Source organism: Musca autumnalis, unplaced genomic scaffold (assembly GCF_047663935.1).
Source record: "Musca autumnalis isolate F117 unplaced genomic scaffold, ASM4766393v1 scaffold_3, whole genome shotgun sequence".
Classification (NCBI taxonomy): domain Eukaryota; kingdom Metazoa; phylum Arthropoda; class Insecta; order Diptera; family Muscidae; genus Musca; species Musca autumnalis.
Genome location: NW_027411866.1, coordinates 10,488,736 through 10,515,915, shown reverse-complemented (window position 1 = coordinate 10,515,915; position 27,180 = coordinate 10,488,736). Strand labels below are relative to the sequence as shown.

The 27,180-nt window shown below is 36.5% G+C and overlaps 2 protein-coding genes across 2 annotated transcripts; both read left to right on the top strand.

Moving 5' to 3' along the window:
- The first annotated feature begins 1,534 nt into the window (after positions 1-1,534).
- On the top strand, positions 1,535-3,253 carry LOC141396452 (uncharacterized). The gene is made up of 3 exons (XM_073971924.1): positions 1,535-1,734; positions 2,940-3,063; positions 3,119-3,253. The coding sequence occupies exons 1-3, from the start codon at positions 1,546-1,548 to the stop codon at positions 3,166-3,168; spliced, it is 363 nt and encodes a 120-aa protein (XP_073828025.1). The 5' UTR covers positions 1,535-1,545; the 3' UTR covers positions 3,169-3,253.
- Positions 3,254-4,455: 1,202 nt separating this feature from the next.
- On the top strand, positions 4,456-26,715 carry rumpel. The gene is made up of 9 exons (XM_073971952.1): positions 4,456-5,146; positions 24,143-24,302; positions 24,411-24,476; positions 24,541-24,660; positions 24,777-24,931; positions 24,988-25,237; positions 25,570-25,950; positions 26,011-26,207; positions 26,276-26,715. Exons 1-9 carry the CDS (start codon positions 4,902-4,904, stop codon positions 26,532-26,534), a joined length of 1,833 nt encoding a protein of 610 aa, XP_073828053.1. The 5' UTR covers positions 4,456-4,901; the 3' UTR covers positions 26,535-26,715.
- The last annotated feature ends 465 nt before the right edge of the window (positions 26,716-27,180 follow it).

Here is a 27,180-nt window from a genome sequence, read left to right as displayed (position 1 = left end):
CCAAAACCTCACGAATAAATGATAACTTACGAATTGAATATTCGAATGGCCATTCTTGGCAAAATTTCTACCAAATAAGTATCCAGTTCCAAGAAGGTCTATTCCGAGAATACCCTCCATTCCTTCCTAGAAAAAGCTCAAGTCCAAGCTTTCTGATATAATGGACCAAGTGACAAACTAATGTGGCTGTCACGATAAGAGTATCTCTCTCAAAATTTTCGCTTAAGTGCAATTTGAGAGGTATTCGAGGAATATTTTGAAATTTCCATCAGAGTTTTATAACTAACGTAAGCAATGGCTCTCTAAAGTAGAACCAGATCCAAAATGGGCCGATATATTATTTCACGTACCTGCTCCGCAAAAGACTAACACTTATGTGTCCAATTTATGGCAATCCGAACAGTGCCATAAATTGGACACATAAGTGTTAGACTTTTGCGGAGTGTTGAAATGTAATAGCCGTAGCGATCATGACTAACAATTTAATTTTTTGTCCGAAGAAGCCGAATATTTAGGGTCACTTTTTCATACACCTCTTACACTAAAATTTTTAGTACTCTTTGTTTCAACGCTATATATTTTTTCTCCATACCTCTCTTGATAATGGGCCGAATATTTTAAAATCCCGCCTAAGTGATATTCTTGCAATAAAAGAAGGAAAGTGTTTTCATAGACTTCATTGACTTTCTTCTGACTTCTAAAACTTGTTTGTCCCTTACGAAAGTTCTATTTATTTTTAGGGATCTCTTCATGGTACATTTAGGTTCACCACTCTTCCTATTGTTTTTGTTTGTACAGACATTGGCTGTGTGTGCTATCCTGTCGGCAAAGGCAACTGGTCATTTTTTACTTGTATTTAAGGATCAGTCACACTCTGCATTTAATAATTGAGAGAGGCTTATTGCAAACGGCAAAATCTCATTCATAATTTAAGTCTCTTTTCAGAAATCCGTTTTAAATCTGGTGAAAAATTTATATTTCGTTTATTTTCAGCTCTAAACGAGGTTGATGAGGTGGATGAAGATGTCAATTACGACTTCTAATAATACTACAACCTTTACAAATCCAAAAATCATAAGTATTTAGTAATATTCCACGGTGAATAAAAACAATGAAAAATTTTAATTAGAAAATAAACGTGAACTGAGCATAAAAAAGATCGTGTATTTCTATTGGTGGTGTGAGTGGTTGAAAGGTGAAACAACTTAAGTATGAAAAAGGTTTAAGCAAAAACTTGTCTTCTTCTTTGGCATTAGCAGATAATAAAGACAACTTTAATCGAATGTATTTAAGCGGTTACGCCCAGTTGCACAGTTAGTAGATATTGTTTAGCTGGAAGATCACACTCTAATCTATTTTCGGAAATTTTTATTGAAAGATATTACATAGTATTTCATCTACAAAAGACAAAAAATATTGTAATATTTCAATAGGAACTTACTCTATTTTCACATGCAACCTAGCGGTTGAAATTATTATAAAACCATCACTGAACAGTTTGTCTAAGTTTAGTTTACCTTCACAATCTAAAACATTTAGTCGAAAATGTTACGAATCTTCAGTCTAATCTCTACCATGATGGTCTTGGCTTCAGCTCGGTACTATTATGACTCAGTTCCAAATTATTATTTACCATATCCGAATCAAGTGAGCTCTGACTCCTTTATTGAAACATCAGATGATGATTATGTGGCAATATTTGGTTCATATATTGATGAATGGAGTAGTGGAGCGGTAAGTAGAAATGACTTCATTTCATTCTAAAGATACCAAATAAAGTGGTCTTCTATTTTAAAGGAACCACCTACAGTGCCCTCCTATTCTATAGGAACCAACTACGGTGGTCTCCTATTCTATAGGAACCACCTGCGGTGGTCTCCTATTTTATAGTAACCACATACGGTGGTCTCCTATTCTATAGGAACCACCTACGGTGGTCTCCTATTCTATAGGAACCACCTACGGTGGTCTCCTATTCTATAGGAACCACCTACGGTGGTCTCCTATTCTATAGGAACCACCTACGGTGGTCTCCTATTCTATAGGAACCACCTACGGTGGTCTCCTATTCTATAGGAACCACCTACGGTGGTCTCCTATTCTATAGGAACCACCTACGGTGGTCTCCTATTCTATAGGAACCACCTACGGTGGTCTCCTATTCTATAGGAACCACCTACGGTGGTCTCCTATTCTATAGGAACCACCTACGGTGGTCTCCTATTCTATAGGAACCACCTACGGTGGTCTCCTATTCTATAGGAACCACCTACGGTGGTCTCCTATTCTATAGGAACCACCTACGGTGGTCTCCTATTCTATAGGAACCACCTACGGTGGTCTGCTATTTTATAGGAACCACCTACGGTGGTCTGCTATTTTATAGGAACCACCTACGGTGGTCTGCTATTTTATAGGAACCACCTACGGTGGTCTGCTATTTTATAGGAACCACCTACGGTGGTCTTCTATATTTTAGGAACCACCTACGGTGGTCTCCTATATTTTAGGAACCACATACGGTGGTCTCCTATTTTATAGGAACCACCTACGGTGATCTCCTACCTATGGTGGTCTCCTATATTATGGGAACCACCTACGGTGGTCTCCCATTTCATAGGAAGCAGCTATTGTGGTCTCATATTTTAAAGGAATCACCTACGTGGTCTCCTATTTAATAGGAAGAAACCACCGACGGTACTCTCCTGTTGTATAGGAATCACGTACAGTGGCCTCCTATTCTGCAGGAACCACCTATGGTGCTCTCCTATTCTATAGGGACTACCTTCGTTGGTCTCCTATTCTATATAAAGCTTCAGCTGTTATCTCCTATTGTATCCACCTAATGTGATTCCTATTCTATAGGAACCACCTACTGTGGAAATACACTACGGTTAACTGATATTCCTTCAGAATTAATTTCTTTTGTATCTGGGTAGCCCATGGGTAATATTCATCCCGCAAGTGGACCATATTCGGATATTTTCATTCCCGGTGTAGCGGAATTCGGTTTCCGCAACAAACGATATGCCAAATATGGCTTAAATTATGAAATTCCATTGAGTAAGTATGGCCGTTTTAAGGGTTTAGCTTGAAAATATTGACTTCTTCTTCGCAGGTTGCCAGAGGGTCAAATCGGGAACTGAAAAACGTGTGACTAAGGGTTAGTCTCCACATTTTCCGATTTAAATCTAAGAGAAGCTATGAATTTTATATTACTTATCTATTAAACCAAATAAAAAAGTTAGTTGTGGAGCCTCAAAGTATGCTCCAAAATTTGTATATCATATTACAGTGCTTTTCAAACTTTCAGCTAAACAAATTAATTCTGGTGACTATTTGTATGTTTAGACAGATATATGTCTGTAAAACATTTATGTCAATTGATATGGGTAATTTGTAGAAAGTGCACCCCCTCCCCGTTCTAACACACAACCTTGCCCAAGAGACTACGAAATTCTCTCACAGTCAACTGGTCAGAGGCTAAACTCACTTTTAACTATAAAATCTTCACAAAAAATTATTTAATAAAATTAATAAAGACTAATTTGCGCTTGTAGACAGATTTTTTTGCTGGCAAATGATCTCCCCCCACCTCTTGGGTCTGTCATGAATGAAGATTGTTACGCACACACGCAAATAAATTCAAATTATTTTTAGAATCACAAAGCATAGATACACTTAAATAGGCTTCTAAAATTTCTACAAGCAAATCTCTTCTTCAATGAAATCCGTTTTTTGTTCGACTTTAAAATTTTTACTATTGACACTTTGTCTCTAATCCACAAAGAAAGATAACTACCCCGAGGGTAATTTACTATTTATCCAGCACTTAGTGGATAACTGATCTTTGAGTAATTTGAATGAAAGATTCTTTGGGTAGAAGCCACACTTGTCTGTCTGTGCAGTGCAAAAATTGTAACTAATTTACACCCTCTGTAATGAATGCGGGAGCTGTGGAGATCTGTTCTTTATTTGTTTATATTTGCTGTGAAGGTTTTTTTGAGATAGGTGGAAGAAAAATTGATTACCTAGCCGAAACACAGTGGATACCAAAGGGAACAAGTGAGAAATGGAGAAGAATAATCAGCTATACATTTATTTGTATAATAAAGGCAGTGAATGACTAACATATTAGCAATGACCAGGTTTTGTATTCAGCGCCACCTTTGTTTCATTTTAATTTTGTTCCTTAGTGAAGATCTTTGCTAATTTTATCGTAGCCACTTTCTTAATAGGTGGATTATAGGGACTACACTAAAACTGACTAAAGGAGCATTATTTTTTAATCTGATCCAGCTGAAAATCATAAACAGCATTATGTGGAATGATTGTTTCTTTCTCTCTCTCCTCCCACACCCACTGTTTCGATTCTACAATTCTGAATGAAAAAAATCTCGCCTAAATACAATTAAAGCTAATCCATTGTAAAGATTTCTCGCCAATTCGCTCTTTGCATAAAACACAGGCACAGACACACAGCAAGTGATCTGTTTGAGGAAATTACTTTTAGAAAGCTGCGAACAAGCTAAAGAATAAAGCAAAGCTAATAAGAAGAAATGCAAATGCTTATACAAATTTAGTTATAGTCGGGAAACGAACGAATTTAGATCGAGGACGGTGAAGCGTTAAAAACACAAGTGGAATGCGCTGCGGATCAGAGTAAAAATTCAAAACTGAATTTATAAAAAAATCAAGATAAGGAAGGAAACGGGAACCAACAAATATGAAATCTTAAAAGCAACACTAAAAAGGATAACAACACATATTTTTTGAGGTTTTTTCGGAAACCTCAAAAGAGAAGGGTTTCTTAAATAGGCCCGAGTGATTGCGGAAATTACAAAAAAATAAATAAAAAATAAATAAATTAATTGTTAATTAGCTTAATTCAAAAATTTGTGATGATAAATTACAAAATGAACGTGGATGAAGTGCGTGAAAGTCTGCAAAGCTTCGGCTGGGCGGATTATTTGGTCTTCGTTTTAATGTTGGCCAGCTGTGCCGCCATTGGTGTCTATTTTGCGTTACAAATGCGCCGCAAATCAAAACTTAATCAGGATTTAACCAACAAAGATGCTGAGGATGATTATCTGGTGGGTGGCAGGAAAATGAAAATATTTCCCATAGCCATGTCACTGATATCGAGGTGAGTAAGAGAATCATAGCGAAATTAGATTAATGTGAGTTTGAGTCAGAGGCAAGACAACACCACATTATTCTGCGGTGGCTAAATACCCTCATTAAACTGCGAGCGAAAACGTCTTGGCGACTGAGATATCGTAGGAAATATCTTTTTAATTAAAAAACAATTAAATACTCTGAAAATGTGGCTAGTGCCGTCTGATGGATTTGTCAGAGATCGACCCGGTGACCTTCATTCAACGCTAAGCTTCTTTGTGCTAATGACCATACTTTGCTGAACCTTTTCATAGGAAATAGTTTGATAATTGGATATTAATTCCTGAATCTCATATCCAAGTATTAAAAAATATTTTTCAAAATGCCCTGAAAATGTATCTAGGAATCAAACCGCTGATCTTCTACATGTTAATGATCACAATTTGGTGGTATTTTTCGTCTTTGCAGTTTAATTTGATTTGTGGAGGAATTTCGAGAGGTTAAAAGTTCGGTGTTATACTTGTGACAATTTTCCTCATTAGGCGGAGTTGTCTCAATATTATCTGATGCTGAACTTCATTGTAATTGCTTTTCTAGTGAATAGTTAAAAGTATTTTAATTTTTGTATTTAATTTACGTTGAAACATGGTTACTGAGTCCGAGTCGAGTTACAGTCGAAGGGTTCAAATGGTGCAGTTTCCGCTCGATTAGTAGAAATCATCTACTCACCCCAGCCTTGGTTTTAACACAGAGACTCCTATCATCACACTGAAACAAAGTATTTGGTTGATCGTAGTTTATGTCTTTGCTAATTATACCCTCAGCCTTTAGGCTAGAAAGGGTATATACACTTTCATACGGGCAAAATGTGCCTCATCGAAATAATGGTTTTAGACCCCAAGTATGTTTGGACGAAATGTGTTTCAGACAATTTGGAGTTGATTGAGCAATGTCCGTCCGTCTGTCTGTCTGGCTGGCTGGAGCGCACGATAAGCCGATTCGGTTCAAATTTTGGCTTTCGTAATATTTTGTCCAAACTTAGTTTAAATTCGAAGATGGTTTATGTCGGTCCACTCCTTCAGGTACCTCCCACACAAAATTTCGGAAAAGTTCAGTTTAGGGTCATGTATCGAATCGCTTTGATTTTTGTTTTAGCAACTTGTATTCACTGCCTTCCATACGACGGTGCAAGTTTCATAAGGGGCAAGTCCATACTTCCTGAGAAAATAGGCTGAAAGTTGCAAAAAACCACTATGACACCGTGTGAGGTGGTTGCAGCGCAAGATAACTCTCGAACGGATCTGCCATTTTGGTCCAACATTTAGCCTTAGTAATATTTTATCCAAACATATTTTAAGTTTGAAGATAAGCCATATCCGTCCACTCCTTCAGATACCTCCCCCACAAAAGTTCAAAAATGTTCGGAAAAATTGTTCGTACGGTAACTCTTGAAATCCTAATATATCTAACAGATATACATCAGGTTCAAATATGGACAAAATTTGTTCACTCCATCCGGTACCTCCCAGACAAAATTTCGGATAAGTTCACTTTAAGACCTGTTATCGAATCACTTTGATTTTTCTTGAAGCAACTTGCATTCGCTGCCTCAATTACGTCGGTAAAAGTTTTTTAAGGGGCAAGTCCATACTTCTTGAGCAAACAGCCCGAAGAGTGTAAAAACCCCCTTTGGCACCACATGTTGTGGCTGGAGATCCACTTCCATAACGGTCAATGTCGATCCATTCCTTTTAGTATCTCCTCCGCAAAACTTTTGATCTTTAATCCTAATTAACATTTTTGCCGGTTCAAACGCCCAACATTTTTAAAACCCCCTAAATACATACGTATTTTGGGAAAAAATTGTTTCAGTATACATAGGCTGAGAGTATCTCTTTTGGCAAAGCCGACTGATACTTTTTTACTTGTTTGGAAGTACATATTTTCATTATTGAATTTAACTTATGTATGTTGTAACAAGGTTACGGAGCTGAGTTACAGTCGAAGGGTTCGAGTGGTGTCGTTGTTTCTGAAACTTGAGATACAGACATTGGTTCCGCTCGATTAGAAGAAATCATCTCCTCACCTCAGCCTTGGTTTTACCACAGAGACCCCTCTCATCACACTGAAACAAACAAAGTAGATGGTTGGTCGTGGTGTGTGCCTTTGCTATTTTTTGTTGTTACTGTTTGCCCGGTAGGTGGCGTTTTTTTTTAAATTAATCATTTATTTTTTAATCATAGCTAAAGAAATGAACCTAGGATTTCAATTTGTGGTGATGATATCCCCAACATTCTGAAACTTGAAATCATCTACTCACCTAAGCCTTGGTTTTAACACAGAGACCCCTATTATCACACTGAAACAAACAAAGTCTAGGTGTGTATCTTTGCTAATTTTGTTGTTACTGTTTGCCCAATAGGTGGCGTTTTTTATACATTTCAATGTACCCGGCACGTTTATTTTTTAATCATTGCTAAAGGAATGAACCTAGGATTTCAGTTTGTGGAGATGATAGCCCCAACATCTGAATTATTTATTTTTTCCGCTGCATTTTTAGTTTGCTGTAAATATTCTTTAAAAATCCACGTTGATTGGTGGGAAAGTCCTCTAGAAAATATTCTTGAAAATCCCAGTTTATTGGTGGGAAGGTCCTCTAGAAAATATTCTTGAAAAATCCAAGTTCATTGGTAAGAAGGTCCTCTAGCAAATATTCTTATCCAAGTTTATTGGTTGGAAGGTTCCCTAGAAAATAGTCTTTAAAAATCCACTTTTATTTGCGGGAAGGTTCTCTAGAAAATATTTTTTAAAAATCCACGTTTATTCATGGTAATGTCCTTTGGAAGTTGTGTATTTTGTTGTTTGTCTGTTGCCAAGGAATGCCGACTTAACTAGAACTGTCGGTCCTGGTGATGTGAAAGCAATTCGGAATAGATCGCTTTAAAAAGTTCACAGAAGTCTCTTTTCCATGTCATTTAGGGCGCAAATCAAGAGAGGGACGGAGTAGTTAATGAATGTTTGATCTATGGAGATTTCAATTGCACAGGAGTCGGTGCCTAATGTTTGTAGGACTTTATTTCCGGATTTTACCAACTGAGCCATTTCAAAGTTCAAATCATCATCAAGAAATCGGCATCTGGAATCAAATGATTATATAATGTAATAAATAGGTACATCCATATTTCAAATATACATATGTATATATATATATATATATATATATATATATATATATATATATATATATATATATATATATATAACTGTTCCACAAACATCCCATACGGGACAAGGGAGACTTCTCTCATACCAATGAGTGCACCCCGATTCATATTAGCTCAATGATAAGGGACCTACTGTTTATTGCCGAGTCCGAACGGCGTGTCCTAAGACACCACTTGTAGAGAAGTTATTCATGGCTGAAATACTCAGGAAATGTCGCCAACATTACTGAGGGGTATTTTGCCACCGTTGAAATTTTTGATGTTGCCTGGCCGGGGAATCGAACCCACGACCTTTAGTGTGCACGGCGGGTGTGCATACCATTGCACAACGGTGGCACCCATACATATGTATGTATGTATATGAAAAATGTATTGATATAGTTGCCAATATTAAATGCGATTTCTTCCTTGTCCAATAAAATATTTCCATTCACATTTTGGATTCAATTATAAAATGTATTGGACATTTAATTTACTAAAAAGAACAATTTCTTTAAGAAAAGACAAAACACTGATTTATTCACTCACTTTACCGTCTTTACTCAACCATTGTCTCTAGAACACTGAAGAAAAAAGACCAATATAATCAATACCATTTTTTTTTTCTTTTCCTCTTCACTTGCTACGTTGGTTAACAACAACAAAGCACGAAACACACGTGTTTTACGTATACATATCACAAAACTTCTGCGTCTCCTATTACACCATGCGCACAGCTCTTTATTATAAGCCAGCGTTCCGCAGCTGCGAGAGCCCTGTTGTTACTCTCTTTGACAAAAATCCTCTCCACCCATAAAAAATATGTTGGTACCCAAACATATAAAATTGAGATATGTTACAAAATGTTGCAAACATATATTTGTTTGGAGCAGCATAGACTCTTACCTATGCTTCATATGTTTGATTTGACGATACACTATGGTGTCAGATTAACCCGCTGCCGTTAGATTGAAGCTGAAGCTAGTTGTCGTTGCGCTTGGTTTCCTGTACCACCGCGACTTTGATATTCTTCCTACTCATAAAATGCACTATTTATTCGACTTTACCTCAGTGTCCATTACAATTAAATTGAAAAAGGATGCATTTTAGAGATTGGCTTTTTTAAAAGATATAATCCATTATTTTCTATTCACATTCACATTCTTTTGATCAATGAACGCAAACAAGCAAAACGATCATACAAAGTCACAAACTTTTCAGTTTCTCTGAATCGTTTCGCTCTCAAAAGAAAACAAAACCACATACTTTTAAATGCAAAAATACGAAAACCGTACGATTACTGAAATGTACTTGGGCTATGCTTTGTCGAGTTGTTTCATTCATTCACCACAGAAACAAAAAGAATTTTTCATCTTTGTGTTTATTTCAGCTTGAGTCCATATTTTGTTGTAATTCAATTGTTTGAATAACAACAAAATATTTTAAAGTGGATATGAAATTGATTAGTTGCGGTCGAAGGGTAGGGAATACTATAGTTTCAGTTGTCACCAAACAACTTCATCAGTTCCCTAGATGGCTTTATTGACCTATTTATCGATACAGAGTCGGTGAAAAAGGGAACTGATGAAGTTGTTTGGTGACAACTGAAACTATAGTATTCCCTACCCTTCGCCCGCAACTAATCAATTTCATATCCACTTTAAAATATTTTGTTGTTATTCAAACAATTGAATTAAAACAAAATATGGAATCAAGCTGAAATAAACACAAAGATGTAAAATTCTGCAGTCCAACAATAAAAAACGCCAACAAAAAGAATTTTTGGCAAACATTTGTTGTGCGAAATGATCAAAACTCAGACACACTCATATATTTGATTGCTTAACATCAGCTAGTATCAGCTAACATCAACAACATTAACATTAGGGTTATGAGTTTTTTACAACCTCATATCATAGCGTGATGAGTTTCTACATAAGATTACATTAAATCTTAATTATAAAGTGATTCGATAAAAAAAAACCTTCCGCACAAAAAGCTTTTAAAGTTTTTATTTTTCAGAACTCTTGAGAATTTTTTGAAGTCACTACAAGCTGATATCTAAGTGAAAACAAGTTATAGAGGCACACGACATAACCGATATGACATAACCGTTGGTTTCTCACTATTTTATCGTCGTATTATTACATATATATCATTTTATATTATATATATTATTATTTCATATATCATAAAAATTAAAAGTGGGTTGTGCGGGACCTTTTTTCAATATTTATATGAAATAAAAGTTATGTTAGTCTTTAATAAATAAGCAAAATGTCATTCAATCGTGCAACAGAAAATAATTCTTTGAGAACAATTTTTTTTTCATTTCATAGTATTTTTTCACAAAAGAAAAACTTAAACTTTGTGCGGAACTTGACCTTGAACCAAGATGTCTTTTACCCACCCATACATATAACTCATAAAAAATCTTAAATCCAAAAATAAATATGTCTACTTATTGTGTTGTCCAAATGTAAAGGTCAATTAATAATACCTTTTATATTCCACTTCAACTTTGATTCAAAACTCGTGGAGATCTTTTGTTGCAAATGTGCCTACGACAACAATGAGTACAACAACAAAAGATATAAATCTTAGTTTAAACTTTTGATTTCATTTGTTGTAGGAAGACTACAACTACAAGTAGCTAGTTATTTCGAACAATTAGCAGAATAAGAAGCAAAAAAACTAGCAGAGCATATTATTGGGATTATCTTTAATATTAGAGAATGAATGGAGCTTCTTTCCCAAGCTTTTAGAGAAACATGTTGCGTATTTTTCCTAGTGTCTTCATTAATTATGTTGCCCATTGTATCATAATTAAAAATTAGCTCTCCATATGTAAACTAAGTTTTAGTTCCGAAATGACAAGAAATTTAGATGCTAAAAAATAAATATACATTGAAGTTAGTGTGAGAGACTGACCAGCTGACTGGCGCGTTCGTAGTACTTCTAATTCTCCTTGCAGTCCTTAACCACAAAAGTGCAAGTGAGGGGGAAATACGCCGATACACGTGTCTTCCTATTTCTGGTCTTCTATCATGCTTCGGCATCAGAATATGACATGTGAATAGAAAAGATTTAGATAAACTAATCAAAAAATTGTTATGTGTTTATATATACATACATACACCAGGAAATTTGTTGCAATATATTCAGAAAAAAATACGAAATTCACCCTTAATTTCTATCCTGTCCACAATTTGAGGCGGAAATATTCTGTGATCACTGGTACATAAATAAGGTTAGAAATGCATATAGAAATGTCTTCACTCGGCTGGCAACCTTATATGGGGATAAATCCAAGTGTGGACCTATGTTGTTAATTGTTGGAGGAGATGTTTTGTGGCCACTGTCAAATTACAGCTATGTAGTTAGGTTAAAAATTTTAGCTAAAATTCTCAAAATATCGAAAATTGGGAGGTACCGCTATATGGGGGCTATAGCAAAACATAGACTTATATAGACGATTTTTGGTGGAGAAGTTTCATGACTATTGAGAACCTCAATATCAAATTACAGGTAGTTTGGTTAAAAATAGTTGCTAAAATTCTCAAAATACCGAAAATCGGGAGGTACCGTTATATGGGGGCTATACCAAAACATGGACCTATGTTGACGATTTTTGGTGGAGAAGTTTCATGACCACTGAGAACCTTAAATGTCAAATTACAGCTAAGTCGGTTAAAAATTGTAGGTAAAATTCATAAAATACCGAAAATCGGGAGGTACCGTTATATAGGAGCTATACCAAAACATAGACTTATATAGACGATTTTTGGTGGAGAAGTTTCATGGCTATTGAGAACCTCAAATATCAAATTACAGGTAGTTTGCTTAAAAATAGTAGCTAAAATTCTCAAAATACCGAAAATCGGGAGGTACCGTTATATTGGGGCTGTACCAAAATATGGACCGATATAGTCCATCATCGAACTTGCCTGCAAACAAAACACGCATCTTTCCAAAATTTCAGCGTCCTATCTCCATTTTTGTTAGTGCTAGAGTGGTTACCACAGACGGACGGATGGACGGTCGGACATGCATAAATCGATTCCGAATTTTACACTGATCAGGAATATATATATATATACTTTATAGGCAACTGATTATTTCAATGCGTTACAAACGGAAAAACAAACTTAATATACCCTCCATACTATGGTGGAGGGTATAAAAAATAAGTAAAAAAAGTATCAGTCGGCTCTGCCGACAGAGATATACCCTCAGCCTGTGTGGATTGAAATACTTTTTTTCAAAAAAAAAACTTATATATTTAGATGGTTTTTAAAATTGTGGGCGTATGAACCGACAAAAGTAAGGATAAGATTAAAGCTGGGAAAACATTCGGTAAAACTGTCCAAAGGATCCTCTGACAGACCCTTAACCACACAAAAATGTTGAACATTTGTGTGGGTGGTACCACAAGGATTGGACAGATAGGGTGAAAATTTGAACATAAACTAAGTTTCGACAATATTTAGAGATCCAAAGTTTGGACCAAATCGATTGCTACGTCTATGAGAAATCGCGCGTACCATTTTAACGAACTTTTGTGAGGGAGGTACCGGAAGGAGTGGACCTATAAGCACCACCTTCGAATTTCATCTAATATTCGAAGAAATATTACAATATCCAAAGTGTGGACGAACGCATATTTCGGTTCGAGCTCTCCAGGCACTACATATGCTGCCATAGGGTTTTTTTACAACTTTCGGGCTGTTTTCTCAAGAAGTATGGACTTGCTCCTGAAACAACTTTTGCTGTCGTAATTGAGGCAGCGAATGCAAGTTGTTTCAACAAAAACTAAAGTGATTCGAGAGCAGGTCTTAAAGTGAATTTATCCAAAATTGTATGTGGGAGGTACCCGAAGGAGTGGACAAATATAGTCCATATTCGAACCTGATCTATATCTGGTAGATATATTAGGATGTGTAAGGTATGGACCAGATCGGTCACTTCCATCAAGAGTTATCATACGCATAATTTTTCCGAACATTTTTTAACTTTTGTGGGGGAGGTACCTGAAGGGGTGGACCGATATGGCTACCTTGGAACTTTAACTAAGTTTGCACAAAATATTACGAAGGCGACATTTTGAACCGAATTGGCAGATCTGTTCGGGAGTTATCTTGCGTTCCAACCACTACACACGGTGTCACAGGGTTTTTGGTACCTTTCAAGCTATTTTCTCAGGAAGTATGGACTTGCCCCTGATGAAACTCATACCGACGTATGGGGGCAGTGAATACACGTTCATACAACAAAAACCAAAGCGATTCGAGAGAAGGTCCTAAACTGAACTTTTCCGAAAGTTTGTGTGGGAGGTACCCGAAGGAGTGGACCGATTGATATTGGAACATCATCTAAGTCTGGTAGAAATTTCACGATGTGCAAAGTATGGAACAAATCGGTTAATTCCTTCAAGAGTTATCGTGCGCACAAATGTATCGAACATTTCCGAACTTTTGTGGGGGAGGTACCGGAAGGAGTGAACCGATATAACCCAAATTTTGAACCGAATCGGTTGATCCGTTCGAGAGATATCGTGGCTGAGGCCGCGCTATCTATCCTGGTAGAAATTTTTAAGGCTTGTTTTTGTTATCGTATATACCTGGTCTGTGGAAGGAGGTTAAGGTGACCTACATCCCCAAAGCGGGGAAGCAAAGTCATAGTCTACCAAAAGACTACAGACCAATTAGTCTTTCTTCCTTTCTCTGAAAAACATTAGAAAGGTTACTGGATCTTGAAATTAGAACACAATTAAACCCCATTGACATCAGAAAATCACAACATGCCTACACTAAAGGCAAATCAGTGGAGACTGCCTTGCATGAGGTGGTCGGGCATGTTGAGAAGCATATGGAAAATTCAGGCTTCACACTAGCGGCCATCCTCGATATAGAGGGGGCTTTCAATAACGTGAAGCTTGAATCAATCCACAATGCTCTCAGCAACACAGACATTTCCTCCATCCTTGTGGAATGGATTGATGAAATGCTGGTGAGTAGAATAATCAACTCATGCATAGGAGAGAGTTCCGTGAGGAAATCTGTTAACAGAGGCACTCCGCAGGGAGGAGTTCTCTCACCCCTGCTATGGCTTCTGGTAATAAATGAAATACTTGTGTGTTTCGACCGGCTGAAGATCATGGTGGTTGCTTATGCTGATGATGTGGTTGTGCTGATAAGTGGCAAAGCGCCTTAGTACAGCTTGCAAACTGGGCCCAGAACGACGGTCTGGGAGTAAACCCGGAAAAAACAGAGCTTGTACTATTCACTAAGAAACGCAAAATTCCCAAATTCGAGCCTCCAGTCCTGGACGGGGTGGCCCTGGAACTTTCTAGGGAAGCTAAATACCTCGGCACTATTCTGGACCATCGCTTGTCATGGAAAATAAATGTAGAGTAGCGAACGAAGAAAGGACTCATGGCACTCTATTCCTGTAAGAACTCCATTGGGAAAAGCTGGAGATTGAGACCACAGATCATACACTGGTTGTATGTAACCGTGGTCCTGCCCATACTTACCTATGGTGGACTGGTCTGGTGGCAAGCTCTTGGGAACAAAGCGTTACTTTCCAAATTATCGAGTGTACAAAGAACCGCGTCACTGCTGATTACCGGATCGATTAAAAGCACTCCTCAGGCTACTTTAAACGTCATCCTAGATCTCCAACCTCTGGACATCCTAAACCAGTTTCAGGTGGCGAAAACTGCTTTTAGACTCCGGGAGTCAGGGTGTCGGCGTGGTTCACACTTTGGACACTCGAATGTCTTAAAACTAGTTGGTAGTCGACTTGAGTTAGGTGACAATGGTTGCGTAAGCGATTATATGCCTACCTCATTCAAGTTTGACTCCTTAACTGTTATCTTCCCAAGCAGAGATGCATGGGCTGAGTGCATATCTCCTCTGGACGGTCTGGCAATTTACACAGATGGGTCCAAGATGGAAGAAGGTACTGGCGCTGGTGTCTACTGCGAGAATCCACTAATTAAAAACTCATATAAGCTTGACGATAATTGTAGTGTTTTTCAGGCGGAGATTCTTGCTATCAAGAAGGCAGCTGAATTAGTGAAATGGCTTGAAGGCAGTCTAACATGACCGGTGACTATATATACATATGTCGATAGTCAAGCGGCCCTCAAGGCTCTCAAGTCACGGACCATAAATTCAAGAGCTATTCTTGATTGTAGGAAGGCTCTGCAGGATATACACGATATCGTAAAGATATGTTGGGTTCCGGGTCATAGCAACATCATGGGAAACGAGGTAGCAGATGAAGTGGCTCGAGGTGGCTCTAAGTCTAAGTCAGTTGATGAAACCGTCCGGCCACCGATGTGCCATTACATCGGCAAACTTCCGGAGATCTTCAATGAGAAAGCACATCAAAGATGGCTATTGGAACCTGGTTGTAGGGTATCCAAGGAAATCTGGCCTGTGGTTTCTCGTCGAAGAACGGCTTCCCTCCACTCACTTGAAAAGTTAGGGATGCAAATCGCGGTGGGACTTATAACAAACAGGTCACTGCAGAGTGAGGTCCCTAACTTCAAAATGGGACGACAGTGGCATTGACTACTGCAGACTATGTGAAGATGCGGAGGAGATAGAGACTGTCGAACATCTGCTTTGTAGGTGTCCCATGTTGCAAACAAGGAGATACCGTACACTAGGCAGTTATGAGATAGACACTCTGACCTACCTGTCTAACATAGATCCCATCGTCCTACTCAACTTTGCTAGATGTCTGGCATGGCTTGACAAAGGTCCTTAACAACCCTTAATATTCAGACTCTTTTCACTTTTCCAGATAATTCCTACATCTCCCACACTCACCATCATCTCATCCTCTCTATCCTATCATCCTCATCTCATCAAGCTGCTTCAACACTCTTCTTAAATCATCTCAAAAACACACCTCCAGCATCTGTAAATCATCACCTCCATCATCTTTAAATAGCCTACACAGAATGAACACAATAGACCAACGGTCTCCGTGTGAAGCAGTCACCTATTCTAATAGAGGGCTGCGCATCATTAAACCTAACCTAACCTATCGTGCGCTCCAGCCAGACAGACAGACGGACAGACAGACGGACGGACATGGCTAAAACAACTCCAAATTGTCTGAAACACATTTCGTCCAAACACACTTGGGGTCTAAAACTATTATTTCGATGAGGCACATTTTGCCCGCATGAAAATGTATATACCCTCGTTAGCATAAATGCTGAGGGTATAATGAAACCAACATAAAAATTCTTGTTGTTTGTAACACAGTTATTGCTGTAATTTTCTTAAAATCTGTTATGTCTGCTTAAAATCTGAAACATGAAATTATCAAAAGAATAAACAAACATAAAAATTCTTGTTTTTGTACCACAGTTATTGCTGTAATTTTCTTAAAATCCGTTAAGTCTACATATACAGTTTATTCTGAGATTAATAGTGAAATTTAACGTAGAAGATTTCATTCTTTGACACCATATTTCTAGGATAAAGTTTTCTGTTACTTTCATGCGTCAACTCAAAAAAAGTGTAAAATAGTTGCAAGCAAAAAACTCAACAAAACATTTTGGTTTTATTACAAAAATTGATTCCGATATTTTACTAGTAAATATTATATATACTGAGTTCATGTCTTCGGCGACTAATATTAAAATTTGATGTAGAATATTTTTGTCTTGGGCAATTTCTTTCTAAAACGATGTTTTGTTAGAAAATCTGCTTCAAATCTGAAACATTTGAAATTATGAAAAAAAATTAAACAACATAAAAATTCTTGTTTTTGTACCACAGTTATTGCTGTAATTTTCTTAAAATCTGTTAAGCCTACATGTATAGTTTATACTGAGATTTATTGGGAAATTTAACGTAGAATATTTCATTCTTTGACACCATATTTCTAGGATAAAGTTTCCTGTTACTTTTATGCGTCAACTCAAAAAAAGTGCAAAATAATTGATAGAAAAAAACTCAACAAAACATTTTGGTTTTTTACTAAAATGGATTCCGAAATTTTACAAGTAAATATTATATATACTGATCTCATGTCTTCGGCGACTAGTATTACAATTTGATGTAGAATATTTTTGTCTTTGGCAATTTCTTTCTAAAATAATGTTTTGTTAGAAAATCTGGAGCCAATTCGAAAAGTACGTATTTAACCCTAAAGCAATAATACACTCCGAGGGCCATTTTCAACCCTCTAACGTATCAATTAAAGAGTATATCGTCATAAAATGTTACTACGTGTCCCTGAATAATACAAAACACGATATTGCAATAATGTCGAATTTCAAAGAAAATTATGTAGGTCTATATATTTTCCAAAACAGCTGTAACATCGTTTCACTTCAATAAAAAGTCTCTAATTACAATTCTCGTGTTAGAAATTAGTTTTTTCAAATTTGTATATCAGCTGAGAATGTTTTATTTTAATTACCATTCATCTAAATAAGCTATTGCAGAACGTAAATGTGTGTTTACACAAATTCTCTTATCACAGCACATGTCGCTTCATTCATACTTTTATCTACATCTATTCCAATTTTCTTGAGCAAAACGCTCAGACACTCTCAGCAAAATGTCATCTCATATGTAAGTATGTTAAATTAAATTGCCAACACGGTTTTCATATGTCGGACATACTTATATTTCCATTATTTTAAATAAAATAATATTCCCATCGTGAATTTAATCAGCTTTTTAGTCGGGAAGCTAACGGTATGTGAAGCAGAATATTTGTGTGACAAAATAGGGAAAAAAAATCATAGCCTTAAATATATATAATTTAAATCTGTCATTTTGTATATGATTTTATTCTAAACAAAACAATAATTTGTAATTACGAATACACTAACAACTACAAGACAGACATGTGGGAATTTTTTTGCAAACAATTCTGTTATGAACACGTCGTTTAGTGTTACTGGGAAGATTGTTACACGTTTTTTCCTCAAATGAAAACAAACAAAAAATTCAATATAAGCAAAACCTGTAAATTGTAAATATTTTATTGAAAAAATGTGAGTCCACTGAACTATAAAAATATTTTAATACTAAATCTGGATTAAAACACATGTTTAGAAATAAAAGTAATACTTCTGCGGATCATAACAATATTTCCTTTGGGAATTTTAACAAACGAAATGAAATGAGAATATTTTGAACGAAGGAGAGGAAAATATTTTTAGCACATTCTATGAAACTTCTCATACAACCTGTTGTCAAAAGTTTCTGAAAGTAAAAATATCGTTGTTTTTATGTATCGAAAAACCCAATATCCTTGTTAGCGTATAGACGAATATGTTTTTTTTTATAAAGAACTAGGAAGCAACCTCTACATCCTTAGCTAAAAATGCGAACAGGTTTCTTACACCAATGTCCATTTTTATACCCTCCACCATATGGAGGGTATAATTAAATTTGTCATTCCGTTTGTAACACATCGAAATATTCGCCGGAGACCCTATAAAGTATATATATTATTGATCAGCATAAAATTCTATGTCGATTTGACCATGTCCGTCTGTTCGTCAGTCCATCCGTCTGTCTGTTGAAATCAAAATACAGCTCGCAATTTTAAAGATAGAGAGTCAAAATTTGGTACAGTAGTTTTTATTACTTGCAGGATGGTTGGTATTGAAAATGGGATATATCGGTCCACGTTTTGATATAGCCCCCATAGAACGGTTCCTCCCGATTTTCGGTATTTTTATGGTTTTAGCTTCATTATCCTACCAAAATGACTGAAATTTGGTACGTAGTCTTCTTTAGGGGTATGAAACTTTCCCCCAGATTTTTGTCGGTATCGGTCCACACCTTCATATAGCCCCCATAGAACGGTACCTCCCGATTTTCGGTATTTTTAAGATTTTAGCTTCAAAGGCTGAAATTTGGTACGTAGTCTTCTTTGGGGGTATAAAACTTTCCCCCAGAATTTTGTCGGTATCGGTCCACACCTTCATATAGCCCCCATAGAACGGTACCTCCCGATTTTCTGTATTTTGAAGGTTTTAGATTCATTATCCTACCAAAATGGCTGAAATTTGGTACTTAGTCTACGTTGGTGGTATAAAACTTTCCTCCAGAACTTTGTCGGTATCGGTCCATGCCTTCATATAGCCCCCATAGAACGGTACCTCCCGATTTTCGGTATTTTGAAGGTTTTAGCTTCATTATCACACCGAAATGGCTGAAATTTGGTACTTAGTCTACGTTGGTGGTATAAAACTTTCCCCCAGAACTTTGTCGGTATCGGTCCACACCTTCATATAGCCCCCATAGAACGGTACCACCCGATTTTCGGTATTTTTAACGTTGTGGCCTCAATATTCCACCGAAATGGCTGAAATTTGGTATTTAGACTTCGTTGGGGGTACTCAAACTTCCCCTTTAAATTTGTCGGTATAGATCCACGCCTTCATATAGGCCCCATGGAAAGGTACATCCCGATTTTTCGTATTTTGAGGGTTGTGTTTTCAATATTCCACCAAAAATGACTGAAATTTGGTATTTAGTCTTCAATGTGATATAAAACTGTTCGCCAGAAATATGTCTGTACAGGTCCAAGCTTTTATATTGCCCCACTTCTGACTAAAATTCATCGGTATAGGTCCACGTTTCGATATAGCCCCCATAGAACGGTACCTCCCGATTTTCGTAATACTGAAGATTGTGAGGTCAATATCCAACCGAAATGGCGTACTTCTTGATTTTCGGTATTTTTTAAGTTTTAGCCACATTCTCTTAACGAAATATAGGAAATTTGGTATTGAGTCTTCTTTGAGCCTAAAAACTTTCCGTCAGAAATTTGTCGGTATAGATCGACGTTTTGAAATAGTCCCCATAGAATGGTGCCTGACATTGTTTTACCGAAATTGCTGAAATTTAGTATTAAGTCTTCTTCATACACGAAAGGAAACTAATTATTACATTTTACTTCAATACAACTTGTGGTGGAGGGTATAACAAGTTCGGCCCGGCCGAACTTAACGCCGTTCTTACTTGTTAACGACTCCGATTGAACTGCATCCAGATGCTGTTAAAATGTGAGGAAAGGATGTCATTCATTGGATCGCATCCGAATGCGGTTAAAATGTAAGGAATGGAGTGCCTCTTTCACGACTCCGTTTGAACTGCATCGAAACATGCCGTGAAATAACTAGTCTACATTGCACTACTTCCAATTTATTTCGCTGGGTAACAACGAATTTCCGAAACCTCCTCCTAAAATTTCAAAAACTCCTTTAATACTTTTCATAGTATGCATCCATCTTAACCCCACATGCCAACAGTGGCTCTAAGGCCATGTTTATACTACAGCCTTTTGTAGGGTTAACCTTCATTATGAGTATTCATTTGAAATATAAGCAATGGAATTGACATTTGAAACCCAGTGGGTTTGATAAATCCAGTTATATATAAACGTACTATAAGAAAGAATTTTAGAATTCCAGTTCTGTTCCTACATCCGATAAAACATTTAGACCGATAAAACATTTAGACCAAATCCGTTCGTCCATTATCAAATTGTACCAAACTCTGTACCATTTAGTGCTTTTCGTACCCATAAGTACGATTTTAAAAAACTATCTCAATCCTTCATTTTAACAGTAATCTAATTCAAAATTTCAGGATTCCAGCTTTATCCGTTCACCCAAACCTAAAGTGTACCAAATTTAGTACCATTTAGTACATTCCGTATTCATAAGTACGAATTTCCAAAACTACCTCAAGTCTTCACTCCAAAAGTAATTTTAATTCCAAATATCAGGATTCCAGCTCTTTTTGTTCACCCAAATCCAAATTGTAAAAAATGTAGTACCATTTAGTACCTTTCGTACCCATAAGTACTAATTTCCAAAGGTACCTCCTTATGTCAATCCTACACTTCTACAGTAATCCTAATTCCAAATTTCAGTTTTGCAGCTCTATCCGTTAACCCAAATTCAAATTGTACCACATTAAGTACCGTTTAGTACTTTTCGTACAACTAAGTTTGCATTTCCAATATTACCTCCATATCTCAATCCTCCACTCCAACAGTAATAATTATTCCAAATTGTATATTTCCAGCTCTGTACGTTCACCCAAATTCAAATTGTACCAACTTTAGTACCACTTAGTACTTTTCGTGCACATACATACGTACGAATTTCCAATTTCCTCCAAATCTCAATCTTTTAATTGAACAGTAATCTTAATTCCACATTTCAGTTTTCCAGCTCTATCCGTTCACCTAAATCCATATTGTACTAAATTTAGTATCATTTAGTACTTTTTGTACACATAAGTACGAATTTCCAAAACCATTTCCTTGCATCAACACAACTTCCCAACCTTGATTCCATACCAAATCTGACGATTGTAGCTTTATCCGTTCAATATATACAATTGGTACTAAATTTAGACTCTTTTAGTACTTTTCGCACACTTATAGGTCGAATTTCCAAAAACCCTTTGGTACATATTTCCAACTCGCTATCTGTGACCATCATTCCAAATATCACAATTCTAGAACTTCCCGATTGCCTAATGCTAATCGTACCATATTTAGTACATTTTAGTACTTTTTGTACTGTTCTAATTCGAATAAAACCTTGTGTTTTTCTCATAGAAGACCTTGAGCTCTCCTCATAGAATACCTTGAGCTCTTGAGAAGAGCTTCAAGTCGTCTCGCAGAAGACCTTTAAAGATTTCCATTAAATACCACTGATGATTTGCAGCTCATGGAAGATCTTGAGTTCTTCTCATAGAAGATATTGAGGACTTCTCAAAGAACGTCTTTGAAGTTTTCTCATATAAAACCTTTGAGGTCTTCTCATAGAAATTCCCTCAGGTCTTGTTATAGAAAGTCCTCGAGGTCTTCTCACAGAAGACTTTGAGGTATTCTCATAGAAGACATTGAGGTCTTCTCATAGAGGAGGTCTTGAGGTCTTCTCGTAGAAAACCGTGAGGTCTTCTCTTAGGAGACCTTGAGGTATTCTCATATAAGTCCTCGATCTCTTCTCATAGAAGACCTTAAGCTCTTATCATAGAGGACCATGAGCTCTTCTCAAAGAAGAGGTTTCAGTCTTCTCGTAGAAGACCTTTAAGTATTCCCATTAAAGACCATGAGGTCTTCTCACAGAAGATTTTGAGCTCATTGAAGATCTATGAGAAGACATTGAGGTCTTCTCATATAATGTCCTTGAGTAAATGTATTGAGGTCTTCTCACAGGAATTCCCCGAGATCCTCTAATAGAAAATCATCGAGGTCTTCTCATGGAAAACCTTGAGGTCTTCCCATAGAAGATCTTGAGGTCTTCTCATAGAAGAACCATGAGATCGTTTCATAGAAGACTTTTAGCATAAAATTATGAGGCCTTTGAGTGATAGTGACCTTTGAGCGATAGCGGCATGAAGGAATGGCACAAAATATGTTGCATTGAACTTTTGCTAAGGCGACAGCTGAAGGAGAGAAAGGCCGGCATACTATATCTTTGAACTTCATATAATTTTGGGAGACACTCGATTAATCACTATCAAATCAAGTGACCCGTGGTCTTCATATGAATTTTAGAGATTTCAGGTTATTATTTCAGGAATCATGGATTTGCATACGAAACAAATATATCATTGTAAACAGCACCACAAGGACTATCTTCTGCTAAAAATAATTTCGAAAAGATCCTCGAATAGCCCTTAAGCTACACATAAGCGAAAATTGTTAACTTTTGTGGGGGAGATACTCGAAGGAGTTGTCCGATATAGTCTATTTTCAAACTTGATTTAAATTTGAGGGAAATATTTCGATTCACAAAGGTTGGGACAATGTCAGACACTGCTTTCGATAGTTATTGTGCCCAGTAAGCACTTTAATTGATCACTTTAATTGATTGTTTAGAGCTCTCGGGCCATTATACAGGAAGCATAGACTAATCCACGAAAAAATTATATCATTTTAAGCAGGACACAAGGATTACACTCGGTAAACATTTCAAAATCTCCAACATGATCTGAATTTAAAAGAAATATTACGATTTATAATGTTTAGACGAGAATCATAATAGACACCAGCCTTTTAATGGAATCATATTTGTATTCAGACATCTATGCTTGAATAGTTACCTTTAGTCAAAATTAAGACAGGTAGTCTTAAGCTAGGGTCACAATAGGCAAATATTTGCTCCAGCGACAGGGGTGTGTGTTTACTGTGAGCAATTGAGAATAAATTTCAATGCATTCTTTACGCTCATTTGCTCTCAGTAAGCGCACACTGCTTGTCTAAATATAAATATAATACGCTAAATATAAATACGCTAAATACTCGTATAATTAATATTACATTTTTTCATCAATGCTAGGAACTTCATATGTTCTAGAAAATTGTGCATTGAGATCTTGGGAATAGTTTTGTATTTAATTATATACATATATCCTGTTTTACCAAACTGTTGGATTTATGTACCTAAAAAGAGAAAAATTTAAAAATCTATTGTTAGTATTTTTGCCGAAAGATCAGACGACAACACTGGGAAACACGAGTATTGTTTTGGTCTTTTGTAACTTAAAAAATTACACACAGCGATTGACATTGCAGTACTTCTATTCTGTAGACCCATTTATAGTTAGAAAACTACGTTTCTTTCATCATTTGACAAGGCCACCTCATTCAGAAAGACCCTAATGATTTTTGCAACAAGTTGAATACCACATGATCCAAGTCACTTAATCGTTTCGTTTGGCTTTTATTCATTTTTATGTAATTTCTTTTCTATATTCTTTTCAGTATTATTTTATTAATAAAGATTTATTTTTTATTTCTTTTAGTTTTATTTCGGGTATAACTTTGCTTGGTACCCCGACAGAAATCTATTTGTATGGCACCCAATATCTGTACATTATTGTGGCAATGATCTCGATGGGCTTTCTGATGCATTACTTCTATTTACCCGTGTATCATGAACTGAAACTTATATCCACATATCAGGTGAGAATAATAATTAAATATTATCTTTAAAGAGCCCAAAGAAGCTCTACAAAGCTATAAAATGCATGATCTATAATACCCACTCAATAACTTGGTTTACTTTTTCAGTATTTGGAGTCCCGGTTTGATAAAAAAGTTCGTCTCTTTGGTTCGATATTGTTTATATGTGGTACGGTAAGTATTCGGAATAAAACCTACACTAAAACCCCCTTTTCTAACATTTCCTTTGTTATTCCAGATGTTGTGGCTTCCAATTGTGATATATGTTCCGGCATTGGCATTCAATCAGGCTACAGGGGCTAATATCCACTTTGTGACACCAATGGTGTGTCTTGTGTGCATTTTCTACACATGTGTGGTAAGTGGAAATAGTGCTTACAAATTAAAATCCTCTAAGCCTTACTTAAACCCAAACAGAAAAATTAAAGCATACTTCAAGGCGCAATGTATGATTTCTTCGTTTTTTCTTTACAGGGTGGCTTAAAAGCCGTTGTATGGACAGATGTAGTGCAAACTTTGCTTATGTGTGGTGCCATGGTCTTGATTATGATTAAGGGTACCATAGATATTGGTGGACCCAGTGTGGTTTTCAGAAAAGCCATGGACAGTGGGCGGATTGAGGCACCAAAGTAAGGATGATTTATTTACAATCAATTTAAAATATTAATCGCTTTTTTGTTTCTAGCTTTACCTTTGACATCTTTGAACGTTATACAATATGGTCTCTGGTTATTGGTGGTGTACCCCACTGGCTGAAATCGAATGCGATTAATCAAAACATGATACAACGTTATTTGTCGCTGCCCACTTTGGCAAGTGCCCGTAAGGCCATATGGTATTTTATAACAGGGGTTCTAATATTTTTGGTCATTTGCGGTTACAGTGGTCTGCTTATCTATGCTACCTATTCAGAATGTGATCCATTGGAAACGAAGGTAAGATAACAAAGAATTTATCGGATTTCCGTAGGCAAGAATCTAAGCAAATCAGAAAGTTTTCTATAGAAGTTTTTGGCCATTACGGTAGTTTTCAATAGGAAACTTAGCTATGCAGCATGTTATTTATAGAAAACTGAATTTATTACCAAGTCCTTCTATAAAAATTGGCTTACTAGCAAAAATTTCTACAGGATTCTGAAAATTACTTATCTTCTTTAAACTAAATTTTTCACCATGTTTTTCTATAGGAAATTGTGGCATTAGCAAACCTTCTATAGAATACCGAACAAATTGAACTCTATAACTTATCTTCCTTTACTTGTTTGTAGCTTGCCAAGCGTAAGGATCAACTTTTGTCCTTGCTGGTTATGGACACCTTAAAGGATTTCCCCGGATTGCCAGGCCTCTTTGTGGCTGGTGTCTTCAGTGCAGCCTTGTCTTCCCTCTCGACAGGTCTAAACTCCATGTCGGCTGTTATTCTCGAAGATTTCTTTAAAATGTTTGTCAAAAAGCCCTTGACAAAACGTCAAACTGCTTTTATTATGCGTTTTGTGGTGGTCATCTTTGGAGCTCTGTGTGTGGGTTTGGTTTTTGTGGTAGAACAATTGGGCACTGTGCTACAACTTAGTATAACGCTGTCCTCGGTGGCCAATGGTCCCCTACTGGGTATTTTTACAGCTGGTCTAATGATACCTTGGGTGGGAGAAACGGTAAGTTTCACTTGAAGGAAATATTTTCTTGGGAAATTTAATGATTTGAAATATTTTTAGGGTGCCTTGGTTGGCGGCTTTGTAAGTCTCATCTTTATGATATGGATGTGTGTTTCAGCCCAACTGGATTTGGCCAGTGGTGCCGTGAAATATATACGAAAACCTTTTACCACAGCTGGCTGTAATTATACCTTTGTTGATTTGATACCAATGAGCCATGTGGCTGAAAATATTACGGAAGTGCTGGAGGAAGTGAGGTAAGATAACATTCTCTGACATGGTTTTAAATTCCTATATTTCACATTTCTTTTTTCTTTATTTGCAGTCCTCCCTCCCTGAAAGTCTATCACATTTCCTATCTCTTCTACACATTGGTGGGAGCAGCCATAACTATTGTTGTAGCTTTGGCGGTTACCTTTGCCTTGGGTACCCACCAAATCGACGGTGTGGATTCTACATTACTTTCACCCTTTGCCCGACGTTGGATTGAACGCCAACGCCAAAAGAAACCCTCAGTACCCACAACGACTGATCCCAAGCTGATCAATGGAAATTTTAAAACAATAGCCGAAACAAAGACGTGAACAATCACGGCAGTTGGGATTTTTGATACAGTATTTCTTTTAGAGTTCCTTATCAGAAGGAAAGAAAATTGCCAAACCAAAAACTTTCTTTTTGATAAAAAAATTGTAGGTTAATGTTGTTTAGTAATTTAAATAAATTATTAATTTTTAAGATGAAATATTAAATTTTAGGACAAGAAAATCCAGGCCTTTGGCAATTTTTTAATGGAAACAATGGTTACTCAGGAAGTTTTGTATAAAGAAATATTCAGAAACTTTTCTATGAAGAACTTAGATATTCAGCAAATTTTTTACACATAATTGGCTATTTAGCAAGTTTTCCATTTAAAACTAGGCTATTCAGAATGTTTTCTACAGAAAGCTAAGCTATTCAACAAGTTTTCTATAGAAAACTAGACCATTCAGGAAGTTTCCTATTGAAAACAAGGATATTCAGCAGGTTTCATATAGCAAATTAGGAAATTCAGCAAGTTTTCTATAGAAAATAAGTCTATTCAGCAACTTTTCTATAGAAAACTAGGCTATTCCTCAACTTTTCTATAGAAAACTAGGCTATTCAGCAACTTTTCTATAGAAAACTGCGCCACTCACCAAGTTTTCTATAGAAAACTGTGACACTCACCAAGTTTTCTATAGAAAACTGTGA

Excerpts from the sequence above, each read along its gene's own strand:
- LOC141396452 (XM_073971924.1), top strand. The coding sequence starts at position 1,546 with ATGTTACGAATCTTCAGTCTAATCTCTACCATGATGGTCTTGGCTTCA. Across the intron at positions 1,735-2,939 it reads ATGAATGGAGTAGTGGAGCG|CCCATGGGTAATATTCATCC; the intron begins GTAAGTAGAAAT and ends GTATCTGGGTAG. Across the intron at positions 3,064-3,118 it reads AAATTATGAAATTCCATTGA|GTTGCCAGAGGGTCAAATCG; the intron begins GTAAGTATGGCC and ends TCTTCTTCGCAG.
- rumpel (XM_073971952.1), top strand. The coding sequence starts at position 4,902 with ATGATAAATTACAAAATGAACGTGGATGAAGTGCGTGAAAGTCTGCAA. Across the intron at positions 24,303-24,410 it reads AACTTATATCCACATATCAG|TATTTGGAGTCCCGGTTTGA; the intron begins GTGAGAATAATA and ends TTACTTTTTCAG. Across the intron at positions 24,661-24,776 it reads GCATTTTCTACACATGTGTG|GGTGGCTTAAAAGCCGTTGT; the intron begins GTAAGTGGAAAT and ends TTTTCTTTACAG.